Source organism: Hippocampus guttulatus, chromosome 20, assembly GCF_054856545.1.
Source record: "Hippocampus guttulatus isolate MCC_2025c chromosome 20, RoL_Hgut_1.0, whole genome shotgun sequence".
NCBI lineage: Eukaryota > Metazoa > Chordata > Actinopteri > Syngnathiformes > Syngnathidae > Hippocampus > Hippocampus guttulatus.
The window spans coordinates 2,609,711-2,624,909 of record NC_141280.1 but is presented as its reverse complement, the minus strand read 5'-3'; the positions used below and the strand labels follow the sequence as shown (position 1 = coordinate 2,624,909).

The following is a 15,199-nucleotide window of genomic DNA, read 5'->3' as shown; positions in this document are numbered from 1 at the left end:
GAAAGGTGCTTACAAAGAATGGGCAACGTCATAGTAAATGGGACAGCTGCGTGTTGACGTCATGTGCGTAAGGGGACGTGGCACGCTGACGTTCATATGACCAACTGCTCCTTGCACTTCACAGCCTCTTTCATTCTTAGGCAGCCTGTCAGGGCATTGATTGGGAACGGGATCGGGATCATGGCCTCGAGTAATGGTGCGGTCGGCAAATGGGAGGTAGTGAAGAAAGCCAAGAAAAGCAGTACGGGAGGTGGTAAAAGCTCCGCGGAAAAGAAAGGCAACTCCGGGAACAGGAAAGCTCTGGGGGAGTCCAACCTGCCATCCAGACGTAAGTCACCACGGCCCGCTGTGGCCGTTGGAGTTTACAGTCTTAGCAGGGTCGTCTCGAATTGAAGTTCGGAGCGACGGATGTAGCTGTGCAGTGCATTCGATTCCAACAACCAAAAGCGGTCGATTAAATCATATACTGTTAAAGAACTGCGCCCGGAAATTAGCTGGCTAGCTAGCTAACTAGCCAGCTCAGCGTCAGGAAGTACTTCCTATCTATTAAGGATTCCATGTTGTTTTTCCCGAACAATTTACTTTCTAAATGATACTTGAGTTAATGGCTTTGCCATAATTTCGAAATGTATTATGTGTTGCTCCGCGTCTCGATTCCGCAGCTAGCATCGACGTGATGTGTCAAGAGAGGCAACGTCATCATTCCGAGCTTGCATCTGTTAAGGATGATTAGAAAAAATGGAAAAAGATATGGCCTCAATATGATAACCATGTTTTCATTTAATCAGTGCGACCAAAGCCTTGCAGAGTGGGTCGCAAATATAATTTGGTGACTGCAAGCACTTGCATCCATTATCTAGCTACACTTTCTACACGCTTACCCTCATGTTAACTGAAGCCTATCGCAGTTGATCGTCCGATTAATTGTTCATCTATTTTTTTTCCTGCAGAAAATCAGCATCATCCACCAAAAAAAGTCTGCATGATGCAATCAATTTCTCCTCCCAGTTGCACAATATTAAGACACAATATTAAGACTGTGTGTATAATTTGTACTGCCTGTATTTTGTCCTGAATAATCCCACTTTATGATGAGGATAAAATCAGCCCTGTGAGGGGCGGGAGCAAGAAAGGGGGCAGAGATTGCAACTTGCTCATGACTCTAAGATACCACAGTCGGACCAAGTGCTATTGAGAGTACTGTATTGACTGTGGCCTGTCCGCAGAGACCCGATCTCCACTGCCTTGTGTCCCACAGAGCCTTCAGTGATGTCGGACACTTTGTTTGAAGCCTTTGAGAATATTTCAAAGCAACAGAACAAGGAGCAGGTTCCGCCCAGTCAGCCTCAAAATAAGAAGTCCTCTTCAACAAAATCATCCAAAAAGTTGTCCCCCAAAAGTGCTCCCACCACTGCCACTCGCAGGACTCTGCAAGAGGCCTTTAAAGCGGTGAGTACCCGAAATCTTATGATAAATTGAAGTTGGTTTTTTTTTTTTTTTAAAGGAGCTTTGGACTGTCTCAGAATGCCACATTTTGTTTCTTTTAAAGTTGTTAAAATACAGGAGGATCTATCTGTGTATCTTCTACATATCTAAGATAATGCTTGGATAACATGTATCTTTGTGGAACCGTTTTGCTATCATGCACCAGAAAAAAAAAGCTGGCACGCGAGATGATGTGAGGCACACAATCACATGCTGCATCCCAGTGGAGCTTTTGCTCAATTGGCTCTTTGTTTGATGTGCGGTATTCATGTCTCCCGGTTTCTGCCGTTAGCTGGACCTCGCCGACCTGAAAGAACAGATGGCGAAGAGTCAGTCGCTCTTCCCCAAAAACCCGTCGGTGTGGTCGAAAGACCTGGCAGGATACCTCAACTTCAAGCTGACGGCGCCGGTGGCAGAGCCGACACTCAGCAGTTATGCTCACGGTGTGTGTGTGTGTGTGTGTGTGTGTGTGTGTGTGTGTGTGCGTGCGTGTGCGTGTGCGTGCGCGTGCTTATGAATTTTGTCACGGGCGGCAGTATTTTCATGCGTCTTTTCGCGGCTCCTCAGACTACCCATACTGTCTTACGAACAAGGAGCTGAGGACTGTCATCAAAGGCATTCTTGGCAACTGCACCGACTCCCTGCCAGACTTCTTGGACCACTGTGTTTACACCATGCTCCGAGAACTGGAGAGGAACTCGGGTAGGGGGGCGGGGCTTACAAAATAATCAATTATCTGTCTGGGTCAGTCAAGTGTGAACGTGCATTGGGACGATACTTCTGCCACTTTGTTTTCCAGGTGAGCCACTACACGGGTACAGAGTTTGCATTCAAGCGGTCCTACAAGACAAACCCAAACTGGCAACTCAGAATTTGCCCGAGGTGAGTTGAGCGCCTATTTATTATTGTTGTTTTTTTTAAACAAAATAATAATAATAAAAATAAAAAAAATACAATAACAGGTCACTCTTTCCTCCTCAGTATTTGGAGTTGCTGCGATCAGTGCAGAATCATCCCATCAGGTGTTTAACCATCATGTGGGCTCTGGGCCAAGCAGGTTTTTATGACCTGAGCCAGGGACTAAAAGGTAATGCTCCACTTCTATGTTCATTTGTAGACACGATGAGATATGATCCAAGCACCGCACCAGTGCAATGGACAGACTCACCTCTCTCCTACTTTGGCAATAATTTGCTGAACTAACACTTTGGGGCGGGGGGGGGGGGGTAGTGAAGCAAGAGCGCAGTGGCTCCATGCCTGGCTACTTTTTGGCCCCGTAATTCTGGGCAGACCTCAACACAATCCTCATTGGACTCTGTATGAGATAACGGCAATGTGAAACGCGATTCCAGGATGCGGCGTCACCCGTAACAGTAACATTGTTGACTTTGTTGTCAGTGTGGCTTGGTATCATGCTTCCTGTCCTGGGAGTGAAGTCGCTGTCGTCGTATGCCATCGCCTATCTGGAAAGGCTGCTCCAGTGAGTATTTGAAATGAAAGCCTTTTCCCGACAAACAACAAAACTGACGCGTTGGCATGTTTGCTGTCCTTTCCCAGTCTCCATGGAAACCTGACAAAAGGATTTGGCATCATGGGTCCGAAAGAGTTCTTTCCTTTGCTGGATTTTGCCTTCATGCCCAAGAATGCCCTGTCATCGAAGTAAAGAATCAGCCCTTTGCATATTTTTTTCCTTGTACAATGAAAGCATCCTTCAACTTTGAAGAGACACATTAAAGGGGGGGGGGGGGCTCAAAATATTGACTTGGTTTCATGATTGATGTGTGGGCAGGCGCTCCACCCCCAAGTCCTTGCTTGCAAGCCATTAAAACGTACATTTTCCATCATGCTTGCCCTTTGAATATGTTTTGGATTTCAAGTTGCAACATTGACAGAATGTCGATTTTGTGCGTGTGTTGCAGTTTACAGGAGCAGCTGAGGCGCCTTTACCCTCGTCTAAAGGCCTTAGCGTTTGGAGGCAAGCCCGAGAGCACCTTACACACATACTTGCCTTCGTTTTTGTCGAGGGCCACGCCAAACTGTCCGGACAACATGAAGAAAGAGGTGCTGGGAAAATGTTTGCCTTTTCTGCAGTCGTCGCACTAAGCGAAACCCCGCAGAATAATTCACACTCGGCCTCCGTCTTTCTATCAGTTGCTCAGCAGTATGACGGAGTGCTTGTGCGTGGACGGTCAGAGTTTGGGCGTGTGGAGGCAGCTCTACACCAAACACTTGGCTCAGTCCAGGTGAGATACGCTCACACACAATTTAAAAAAATAATAAAAATTTAAATGTCCGTATAAAAGCCTGACTGTCATATTGTCCTCCTTAGTCTGCTGCTGAACCATTTATTGGGCTGCTGGAATACGCTACCACTAAAGGTATTTTGAACCCCCCCCCCCCCCCCCCCCAAAAAAAAAACGTGTTCAATATGCTTTTATTTTTGCTTGCCATATTCTACTGAGCCGCCATGACGGGTGCGTGCCCTGCTTTTGTCGCTCGGCTGCCACGATGGAGCATTCAGTTATGTTGCTGGTCCCATCGTCACGTTGACACCCCCCCCCCCTTTTTTTTTTTCAGCTAAGGAAGAATCTTGAAGAAACAATTCAATCTTTTAAAGTGACCAATGAAGAGATGAAAGAAAACAACCAGTCAAAGGACCTTAGCGACTGCAGTAATCTGTGTCAGGTCAGTCACATGTTCAAGTTGAAACGTTTTTCTTCTTTTGCTCCAAATGATGTCAGTGAGCATTCCGAAGGATGCCTTTTTGTTCTCAGAGTCTCCAGGTGAAGATGCGTGGACGCGGCTTCCCGTGGTCAAAGCTATTGTTGGTCCTGTTAGTGTTTGTCGCCGGTTTCATCATTCAGGACATCCGATCTCACGGCTCCTTCGCCAGTATGACAACTTTTATACCTTGATTGTACAATCAAGCAATTTAAATGTGTCCTTTGGGTTTCTCGTAGCCTCATTGCCGGGGTGTGTTTCAGATTCAACCACAGCCAGACATCTTCACAGATCGGGTGTGATGGCCGTGTCACAGCAGGCGTGGGGCAAAATTGTAGTCCACTCTAAGCAGGGCTTCAGGTTCAGGATTTCTCTGTTCAATCGACCCGATCAAACCTGTAGACATTGCTGTTAATGTGTGCCTTGTGTGTTTGTGTGTGTGTGTGTTTAGCTGGCTGGAGACAAACATGCCATATTATTACTCTGAGAGTGTGCGGGTATTGGAACCACTGTTAGAACAAGGCCTGGAGAAAACCAAAACGGCAGCCCTCGTCATGTCTGAAAAAAGCCAACACGTCACCGTGTGGGTCAAAGAAAACGGCCCGCTGCTCATAGAATGGGTGAGACATCCTTTGAATATAATTGAACCAAACACCCGCATACCAAATGCATATTCATATATCTCTAGCAGGCAACTCTGATTTATTATTTTTTTTCCTGGCCCAATTATTTTGTTTGCAGGTGAAGACGAACACGCCTGACAGTGTATACGAGGTTTTGGCTTCTCTGAAAGCCCTGCTCCTCTTCCTCCACCAAAACTACATCTTGCCAGTGTTGGCGTTTTTAATTGACCTACTACAACAAGCCTGGACCAGCCTTAAGGACTCCTGCGAGTAAGTAACTTCTTCAGTAATGCAATCGTTTTATTGATAACCGAGCACAAGATTTAATAGTTACATTTTGACCCCCCCCCCGCTGCCCGCCACAGTGGTGAAGTATCTGTCTCGTGTCTGAGAGGTCACGCGTTGTCCTTGACCAACTCAACATGGCAGCTGCTTCAACACACGACGTCGGCCATCACGACGTGGGCTCAGGAGCTGCTGACTGCCGCGTAACACACAACGCGCGCACACTCACAATGGTCAAATACACAAGGCGACCCTGTCTGAGGTTGCCTTTCACACCACGTCCGCTACTCTTAAACTGTGATTGGACACTGAAGGGTCAAAACGAACTCTTCTGTTAGTTGTTTTTGACTACATTTTTTTTTTTTAAATCAACAAGCTCAATGTGTTGATGTATATATATATATGCTCCCCCCCCCCCCCCCCCCCCCTCCCCGACCAGTCCTTTTTCACTGCTGGATGTCAACACAGGTTGAGTTTTCTACTGTGAACGTCATTTTAGTTAAATTCCTCGCCGTACTGACCAGAAAGTTAACTGCATCCAATTTGTGTGCGACTGTGAGTGTGTACGCGTACGTTGGGCTCATGTAAAACCGTCAACGTCGGGGAAAGTCTGCTGGCGAATTCACAATCCGAAAGGCCCCCAAAAATGTATTGGGATCAACTGTTGCTGTTAAATGGCAGGATGGTCCAGTGCGTCACCAGCAAAACCTGCGGCTGACGTATGGTGGTGTTTTATTTGATTTCAATCTGTGTCTTCTCTGTTAACTGAAATCAGAATCCACAAGTGTGTGTGTTTTATTTTTTTCTCCTCATAGATTCTTATTTCGTACCAGGACCTTGAAGGAATCCTGACCAGTGTTCTCAGCCACATGACAGTATAACAATGTCACCCTCTACATGAAAACATTGTGCACTAGCTGATCCTCATCACTCTCCACGTGAAAGACATTTGGATGGATGTGGAGGAGTTATGTCAATAAATGATTTGTAACAAAGACTTCTTTGACTTCAGGTGTGTATTTCCTGCAAATAGCTTTGTGTGGAAGTGTGCACAATGGGTGGAGATGAGATAATCCAGCGTTTTGGGATTCGACAACACAGGGTCACAATGTCAGAAGTGGCAAAGTAAGCTAGTATAATAGGCATGGCAATACTGTACCTAGTTCGGTACAACGGCGAAAAAATTATCTGCAAATAAAATGTTCCCCTCTTAATTTGTATAGTGCACTTAATGAGAAGAAGAAAGTTGTGACATTTTGTAAACAAGCTGAGTTGGTTCCACTTCTATGCGTGAAAAACATCTTCCCGTCGCCTTTCCTAAGGTTGCCAACATAAATTCCCTGGCGGAAAAAAATCCACAGTCGTGGAATTTACTCGCTGCTCTAAATCCCCGCCAAAATATATTCCGACGTCGATACTGTACATGCAAAACAATTAAAAAGCTGGAGGATGCGGGCATCGATCCCGCTACTGTACATGCAAAACAATTAAAAGGTTGGAGGATGCGGGCATCGATCCCGCTACCTCTCGCATGCTAAGCGAGCGCTCTACCATTTGAGCTAATCCCCCACTACGGTACAATTTGCTGTTATGGTACTATAATGATACTTGATAATTATTTATTTTGCATCTGCAGACATAAGAGTGCAGTACTGTGCATGTCAAGTTCTGGATCTTTCGTTTAAGTGGGCGATTGCGCCATTCCACATTCCTGGCTGCAGAGCGGAGGGAGTCAAAACGTATGATTCTGCCCACACAGAGTGTCGATTTCCAAGTGATTTTTATCTTTTTCTTTTTGTTCAACATTGAGTTTCTCACTACAGAACATTATATATAAACTATACGTTACTCAATTGTTGCTTGTAGGGGGATTAGCTCAAATGGTAGAGCGCTCGCTTAGCATGCGAGAGGTAGCGGGATCGATGCCCGCATCCTCCAGTTTTTTTGGAGCACTTCCCATTGATTTCGAAGCACGCATGCTCCAAGTCATTTGATGCACTTCAATGTCCGCATTTTCCAGAACCTTTGCTGACCAACACGACCGCCGTGGGCAGAGCGTCATAGTGGGGGATTAGCTCAAATGGTAGAGCGCTCGCTTAGCATGCGAGAGGTAGCGGGATCGATGCCCGCATCCTCCAACAATTTTAGTACACTTCAATGTCCGCATTCCAGCAAGATCCTTCACTGACCGACACAACGGTCGTGGGCAGGGCAGGAGTAGCCTTAGTGGGGGATTAGCTCAAATGGTAGAGCGCTCGCTTAGCATGCGAGAGGTAGCGGGATCGATGCCCGCATCCTCCAACGATTTTGGTGCACCCCAATGTCCGCAAAACCATATTGACACAGCGCCTATTTTACATTCGAAAAATCTCATTGCATAATTCCAACCAAAATTGTCCCAAAAAAAGTATGAATAATGAAATAATTAATATTCTCCCAATTTACTCACAATTGACTAAACACTGCTGTAAACAACCCAGTAGCCAAACGGAGTAGCAAAGTAGTTCCTATCGTCAGCCAGCAGGTGTCAGTACTGCAATTGAAAAGATACTAGTTGCCACATTAACTTCCAACGAAGAAGAAAGCGGAAAACGGTCGCTCCGGAAAGAAAATGTCTCTGACGAGGTAAGCTTACCGACAAGACTTTTTGTGTCCTTAATTGATGATGATTTGAAAAAAAAAAATACATTTTACGTCTGTCCTATGGAATCGACCCTTATGTACGATCATTTCAACCGGTCTGATCCCTCAGTGGTGACCGCCATGAGCTGCTGTGTAGTGTTTCAATCGCGAAGCTAACGATAGCATAGCAGGCCACACACATTGTCGACATACCGACGTTGCACTGTTACAAATTATTGCATATTAATAAATATATCAGCTACGTTTTTGGCACGCGATCCAGCGAAATTGAATGATATACATTATTTTGTGTGTAGCTTTTTACCGGCGCCCACCCAGCTGTCACAAGACCAACTGGAAGCAGAGGACAGACTTCGTGCCCAGAAGTCGTTCTCAACTGCCTTGGTTGCTTCCCGAAGAGAACCACCACCTTATGGACATAGAAATGGATGGGTGCCTCGCGTTGTCGAGGTAGGAATCAATGTTCAGCTTCAGACATACAGATATGTGCGTCGATTGAAAATAAGTAACGTTTCAAAAATCGAAAAGACCATCAAAGGTCTATGAATTTACTTTTCTGGGGGAGTGGGAGCTCAGGTGCGCTGTGTAAGGATTGCCTCCCACATAACTCAAACCTCGTTAATTGATTGCCAATGTCTTGACAGTTACGGTCAAAATGCTTGCCTCATACTTATGAATGGATGAAACTATGTCTATGGTTCTCACCATATTTGCAAATTCTTATTCTCTTTTAGGACTTTGGAGATGGGGGAGCTTTCCCAGAGATCCACATGGCACAGTTTCCTCTGGAGATGGGTCGGCAAAAGAAAACCTCCAATGCATTGACAATGCAGGTGGATGCGGAGGGAAAAGTAAAATATGATGCCATTGCAAGACAGGGACAAAGCAAGGAAAAGGTATGCAATCAAAACACAGAATTTGCACAAAGGTGAAGTTAAACATCTAAATTCAGAGATGAAAAGACAGCGAGGCTTAGCCGACCAATTTTTCAGACAATGTCCGGCAGAAACTAACATGGTCATTTACTGCCATTTCATCGTGATAGGTGATCTTCAGTAAGTATACAGATCTACTTCCCAAAGAGGTTATGAATGAAGATACCCCAGGACTACAGAAGCCTGATGAGGAAGCTGTTCAAGAGGTAAAATGTGGTGCATGTTATTCAAGAAATATTGTTTCCTTGCTGTAATCGTGCATACGCGTTTTTATTCGCGATGTAAACAAGATGACGGTACATAAAGGAATCACGGTCCATGAGACTGACTTTTTTGTGCTTTGTGGCCCCTCCTTTTAGCTGACTGAGAAGACCCGTGCTGCCCTCAGCAAGCAGGTATCACAAAAGATTGCTGCCGCCATGCCTGTGCGAGCAGCAGACAAACAGGCCCCAGCACAGTACATCAGGTATCAATTCTCACCATGACAGTCGCTGGAGGAAAGTCTGAATTGTTTGCAAGTTGAAAAGATTGTGTCATGCGGCAAAAATACACAAAGTGTTCTCACGCGACTTTAGTAGGTGGGTGGCCCTTGTTGGCCAATCCGAAGAAAGAAGGGCCCCACACAGATGTGCATGTGAACAGCTCGTCAGCACGCAGCCCCAAGAATACAATATTTGTTGTACATGAAACATTTGCGCGTGTCTAAAGTTATCTGCTTCTGTCTGTCCATCAGGTACACCCCGTCCCAGCAGGGAGTGGCTTTTAATTCTGGAGCCAAACAAAGAGTCATCCGCATGGTGGAAATGCAGAAAGACCCCATGGAACCACCGCGTTTTAAGTAATCATCCCCCGATCCTTATATTCGACAAATGTCATCCAGCAGCCGCTTTTGAACAATCTGCTTCACCTTAAAGAACCTGATTAAGATTCGATTTGTGACAGGATCAACAAGAAGATCCCCCGTGGACCTCCATCTCCACCGGCACCTGTCATGCACTCTCCAAGCAGAAAGGTACGATTGGAATTGCATGTTTTATGAGGGTATACAGTGGCTACTCGGTTTATGGCGCTATTGGTTCGTGATGGGCTACTGCTTGACCTCAATTCCATCGTAAGCTACTCCTCTGCCCTCCAGTCTCTCAACCACATTTGAAAGCAAAGAATTTTCAACACCTCCTCTTGGTTTTAGATGACAGTGAAGGAACAGCAGGAGTGGAAGATTCCTCCGTGCATCTCCAACTGGAAGAACGCCAAGGTAACATACCACCAAAATCAAATTTCTGTGACTTGAATGTGACTCTGCCTCTTTCTGACCGGTCACTGTTCTCCTTGTTTCAGGGTTACACCATTCCTCTCGACAAGCGCCTGGCGGCTGATGGCAGAGGGCTGCAAACAGTTCACATCAATGAAAACTTTGCCAAGCTGGCTGAGGCGCTCTACATCGCTGATAGAAAAGTAATCATACGCCTTACACCTGAGGGAGAATTTAACAATCAGTGGTTTGTATAAGGCAACATTGAGATGGAAAGAAAGAAAACAAACTTATTTCTTGTTCTCCTCAGATGACTTGGTCATCGACCACTACGTCTGCCCGATTTGTTTATTACGGTGTACGGAGTTTGAAATGAACGACACCACCTTTGGCTTGTGTCTACAGGCCAGAGAGGCGGTGGAGATGAGAGCCCAGGTAGAAAAGAAGATGGCCCAGAAGGAGAAAGAAAAGAAAGAGGAGAAACTCAGGGAGTTAGCCCAAATGGCCCGAGATCGCAGAGCGGGAATTAAAAGTCACGGGGACAAAGGTGAGATGCTTGTTGGAGTTGTATGTCTGGATTTGGGCTTTGCGTATCCTTGAAAACATATCGCAAATCCCCGGTTTGTTTGTTTTTTTCTCAAATTTTTCTGTTTCTCTTCCATACTGGATCAAGGTGGCGAGGATGGAGAGGCAAGGGAGCGTGACGAGATCCGCCACGACAGAAGGAAGGAGAGACAACATGACAGAAACATTTCCAGGGCAGCTCCTGACAAGAGGTGCTGGACGCACTCAATCTTCCACTTGTCCATCGAGAAAGTCTGCATTTCCTTATACATAGAAAGTCCTTGTTCGAGTCATACAACGTTTTCTCTTTCTTTCAGATCCAAACTGCAGAGGGACCAGGACCGAGACATTAGTGAGCTCATCGCTCTGGGTGTGCCCAACCCTCGCACCACCAGCGAGGCCCAGTATGACCAACGACTTTTCAACCAGAGTAAAGTGAGTTTTCTATGGCGTGACCCAAGTTATTAGTTTTCCTCTCTGTATTCAGTGACATTACGGTCAGTTTGAACAAGAATGTTTTTTGGTTTTGTTTTTTTAAGCCTGAAGCAGGTCTTTAACATTCCGCGCTTCAAATGGATCGGCCATATAGATTGCTACCTAAAGTGTCCGTTCCCTTCCCGTTGTCGTCTTCCCAGGGAATGGACAGCGGCTTTGCCGGCGGCGAGGACGAGACGTACAACGTGTATGACCAGCCTTTCCGCGGTGGCCGAGACATGGCCACCAACATCTACCGACCCAGCAAAGCCATCGACAAGGACGCCTATGCTGATGACTTTGACACACTCATGCAAAACAACAGGTACTGTATTTGGGAATATGTATGCTCCGTTCAAGTTGCGGCATTAGTTTGGCAAAAGTTGCGCATAATTTGTGCAGTGTCCAAGCTCATAACTTGCACACTGTGTTACCGCAGTACATGCAACCCTTCCAGTATATTCTTTATTGGCTACCAGTCATGTGAGAGTTGGATAGTGCAGTTGCTCAGGGCATGTCAACATAGCTTTGTTGATCTTGCGACGCACCGTGCTTATACTTTGTCAAAGGCATGCATTTAGTTTGGTGACATACGTATAGCATATGCTCTAATTCTTGCGGGCACACTAATTAGAAAACTCACTTTTCGTTTTGAAGCAACAGCTTTATCAGATGAGCTTAACTCAAAGTATGGTTTAGTGTGATAAGCTCAGGCATGCAGAAACGGGCATAGAGGGGACAATTACTGTATATTTAAAAGCTCTGATTCGATGGCTGGCTTGCAAAATTTAGTTTGAAAAGTTGAAAGTGCATATTCACCAGACGGCAGATGCGTCCTGCAAACCAATTTTGGGAAGTGGAAGGAAGGTACAGAATCAAATTGCGCTTCCTTCTTTCAGGTTTGTTCCCGACAAGGAGTTCTCGGGGGCTGATCACGGGCAGAGGCGCGAGGGGCCTGTCCAGTTTGAGGAGGACCCCTTCGGTCTGGACAAATTCTTGGAGGAAGCCAAGCAGCACGGCGGCTCCAAGAGAGCGTCCACCAGCAGCCGCTCCAAGGATGACTACCACGACAAAAAGCGTAGAAAGGAATGAGGCCACATGGTCATGGGATGTTTGTTGTCTACACACTCACTCAGAGGGAGTTGTCTTTTTTTTGCAGCCTGTGTCAAAATCACACTTTTAATCCTCTTTTTTTTTTTTATGTACAGTGCGACCAATGCAGAAGGTAAAATAGCAGCTTCTGTCCTGCGAGTGTATAGATTTAGGTGAGTTCTAATTTCACACACATCAAAGACTTTTTTTTCCCATAACACATTGTTTTTGTGTCAGTTGTGTAATATTTACGATCCCCGCGTAGGTGTTGTTAGCGTTTTCTTACATTTGACGGCACCTACGTACACACGGCTTGAAAGCAAAAGGTCCTTGTAATCCCTGTACAACTATGGAATAAATTTCCTTGAGGACAACCTCGTTTCTTACTCCTGCTTCAATTGTACAAATCTTATTTCAAATAAATCTACTACTACCACCAATGGAGAAAATTGCAACAATTATCGGGTGCGGCGTGGGGGACATCATTCATATTACTGTATTCTTGCTCATTTGCAGAATGAATGGACGCAGTCTGTCAAGCCACATTTCCAGTGGCCATAAAAAGTCTCCGTAGCAGTTTTCAAACGACAAGTTGTTGTGAGTTGAGGAGAGGTCAACAAGGTTATTGTGAATCCCGAGCAGGAGTGTTGGCACAAACAGATCAATGTGGCACGCACCAGCTCGGCGAATCGGTTCCCCCATTGGGTCATTAGTGGGATGTGTGGACATACAGTATGCAGGCTTCAGCCCGAGGAATATTGGCTTTCTGCTGCCAAGGCCATCAAGAAAACTTCTCTCACAAAAACAACAGAAAAGGTGCAGTCCCTCCAGCCTGTCTTTTCACGGTTGGTGCTTGGCCAGCTCGATAATGTCTTTCCACGCGGCTCTTGTCTATCTTTTATGATTTGATGAATGGGATGCTCATTCATGACACTAAGAGGAAATTGGTTCCCTGGCATTGCTGTTGTTCAGCTCTGGACATATTGCGTCGGGCCATAATGGAATCCTCAGGTTGCAGATAGAAGGCGTGATAGATCGTTGCTTAGCCCAGAAATAATAAACAATATCTCTCTTGAGATATTTCCTCTTTCCTCCTCCTTGCAGTGAAAAGAAATAAGTTGGCTGATAAATGGTCACCAAGTTAAGACATGGATCTGACCTTGTGACCTTTTGTATGAAAAGACTGATAGCAGAAGCACACCCGTCTTTATTGGAAATAGTCAGTGACGTGGCACGTTCGATACAAAAGCTGTTTCGATGCGTCTGAAATTTCTTGTGTGGATATGGCGTACGTAGGCAGTATGTTGATGACATCCATCATACTGTCATACAACGCCAGAACCTGAGCTTCCTCCGTGCCTTCATCATTACGTCCTCGTCTCCCCGCATCGAGGCCGGGGCTTCGCTCATCATTATTCCAGCAGTCAAGAGTTAGACAGAGTCTACTGCTCTCTGGAAAATGGTCTGTCTGTCACTCTGGGACTCGCTGGATAATCTATTATGGAGGGAAGAGCTAGACAAGCGTAACCATTTCTAATGGTTGTGTCAGTCAGAATGAAGCCTGGCGGGAGAGCGGCAGCAGTGTTGGGCCCTAATCGACCGTCATGGGAGTGCGCGGCAACCGCTCTGGGATTTGCAGTGACAGGAAGTCATCTTTATTCCAGGAAAGAGCTTTGACTTGAGCATGGGGTCATCGTGTTGGAGAGATTGCTCCGCATTTGGTTGTGCAAGAAAGTTAACCGTAACGCTGAAGTGAAAGTAGAGTCAACAGAGTGTTGGGTACATCCATGCTCATGTGATTTTAAACTGGGGACTTCAGGATATTTGCATGGATTTGTCAAGGCCTCAATCCTGTGACCATATTGTTGTCCAGATTGTCTAGGCGATTGCATCTGCCTTTTCATCCTTTCTTGTGAGTTCATAAGGTCATGGAATCAGTCCTTGACTGTTTGTAACGCCGAAAGAAATAATCATTGGTTATAGTTACATTTCAAGATCATTCATTAAGCTGAAGCCTGCGTATTTTTCTAGATGTAGTATTTATACTGTATGGCTTTTTCTTCAATGTATATATAAAAGTGTACTGGCTGCATCAATGAACGCTGATCCACTTTCCATCTAACCCCAGCGGTGATCCTATTAAAGCTGCTTTCTTATCACCGTGATCTAGTTTGGAATGGACAGGAGCTTAAGTGCGTCTCTGTGTCGTGGCAGCAGCTTTAAGGACCGATGTTTCATTATTCTCCACTCAAGGTTACAACCTTCAGTGGGAACAAAAAAAAAAGCAAAGGCTCGGAAATGGATTAAAGAATCAAATCATCTGATGTTATCATGGATGCCTTCATCATGGATGTCACATCTTTTAAACACTGGGCTGATGTGCAGCCCAGTGTTTAAAAGATGTACAGTATATACTGTATATAAATCATATATATATATATATATATATATATATATATATATATATATGATTTATATACATACAGTATATATAAATCAGCATGTATTGTATCAGTGCCTCCAAGTATTGAACAGGAAACCTTACAGCACAAGCATAAACACTGCAGGTAAAGTGAAGATACCAATTTTTTTCTGTGGCCCGAAAGAGCCATCTCGGAGCAGGAATATGTACAGTAATTTAAGGTTTGTACTGCTGTTATTTGCACATGAAAACAAAACAAATACAAATCCAGAAATATGAAAAGATCATCAGATCAAACCATCCCTGATTAAAATTTACTGTTGACCAATCAATATTAGCACAAATTGCTGGCCCCTAAATTAAATTTTCCTTTGGGTCCCATATGGGTCAGCTCTGGCCAGAATCACAGTGCTCCGTGATTTATGTATTTATTTATCTTTGCATTTTAGCTTTGTGACGGTATAGGCACGGATAGAGATTGCCGTTCTTCTTTACAACATCATATACTAACATACAGTATAACATTCATGGCAACTTCCGATGACTCACTCTGGGGATAGCCTTTGACCTTGTCCTGCTCAGGTGAATAATTACGTCATCAACAGGATTAGGTTGACGCCTGTCCAAAGGTTATTATGGGTTGTTTCCATCGGAAGAGCTTGACCAGGATTTAAAAGGGAGTAAGATGACTCACTCTGTTTTC

The 15,199-nt window shown here is 45.1% G+C and overlaps 2 protein-coding genes and 4 non-coding genes across 6 annotated transcripts; 5 read left to right on the top strand and 1 right to left on the bottom strand.

Moving 5' to 3' along the window:
• Nucleotides 1-85: 85 nt before the first annotated feature.
• tmem214 (transmembrane protein 214) lies at nt 86-6,125 on the top strand. The gene is made up of 17 exons (XM_086100985.1): nt 86-328; nt 1,259-1,449; nt 1,778-1,928; nt 2,053-2,187; nt 2,285-2,367; nt 2,467-2,572; nt 2,884-2,965; nt 3,043-3,144; nt 3,405-3,546; nt 3,637-3,728; nt 3,815-3,863; nt 4,063-4,170; nt 4,260-4,377; nt 4,470-4,566; nt 4,658-4,826; nt 4,948-5,099; nt 5,195-6,125. Exons 1-17 carry the CDS (start codon nt 97-99, stop codon nt 5,319-5,321), a joined length of 2,136 nt encoding a protein of 711 aa, XP_085957111.1. The 5' UTR covers nt 86-96; the 3' UTR covers nt 5,322-6,125.
• A 485-nt stretch (nt 6,126-6,610) lies between these two features.
• On the bottom strand, nt 6,611-6,683 carry trnaa-agc (transfer RNA alanine (anticodon AGC)). The gene has a single exon. It is a non-coding gene; the product is annotated as a tRNA-Ala (tRNA).
• A 296-nt stretch (nt 6,684-6,979) lies between these two features.
• Nucleotides 6,980-7,052, top strand: trnaa-agc (transfer RNA alanine (anticodon AGC)). Its single transcript has one exon. It is a non-coding gene; the product is annotated as a tRNA-Ala (tRNA).
• A 127-nt stretch (nt 7,053-7,179) lies between these two features.
• Nucleotides 7,180-7,252, top strand: trnaa-agc (transfer RNA alanine (anticodon AGC)). The gene has a single exon. It is a non-coding gene; the product is annotated as a tRNA-Ala (tRNA).
• A 90-nt stretch (nt 7,253-7,342) lies between these two features.
• trnaa-agc (transfer RNA alanine (anticodon AGC)) lies at nt 7,343-7,415 on the top strand. Its single transcript has one exon. It is a non-coding gene; the product is annotated as a tRNA-Ala (tRNA).
• A 267-nt stretch (nt 7,416-7,682) lies between these two features.
• snw1 (SNW domain containing 1) lies at nt 7,683-12,448 on the top strand. The gene is made up of 14 exons (XM_086101078.1): nt 7,683-7,739; nt 8,054-8,207; nt 8,492-8,653; nt 8,803-8,898; nt 9,052-9,158; nt 9,426-9,530; nt 9,635-9,704; nt 9,882-9,947; nt 10,031-10,147; nt 10,350-10,491; nt 10,618-10,720; nt 10,826-10,943; nt 11,144-11,307; nt 11,882-12,448. Exons 1-14 carry the CDS (start codon nt 7,726-7,728, stop codon nt 12,072-12,074), a joined length of 1,611 nt encoding a protein of 536 aa, XP_085957204.1. The 5' UTR covers nt 7,683-7,725; the 3' UTR covers nt 12,075-12,448.
• Nucleotides 12,449-15,199: the final 2,751 nt, after the last annotated feature.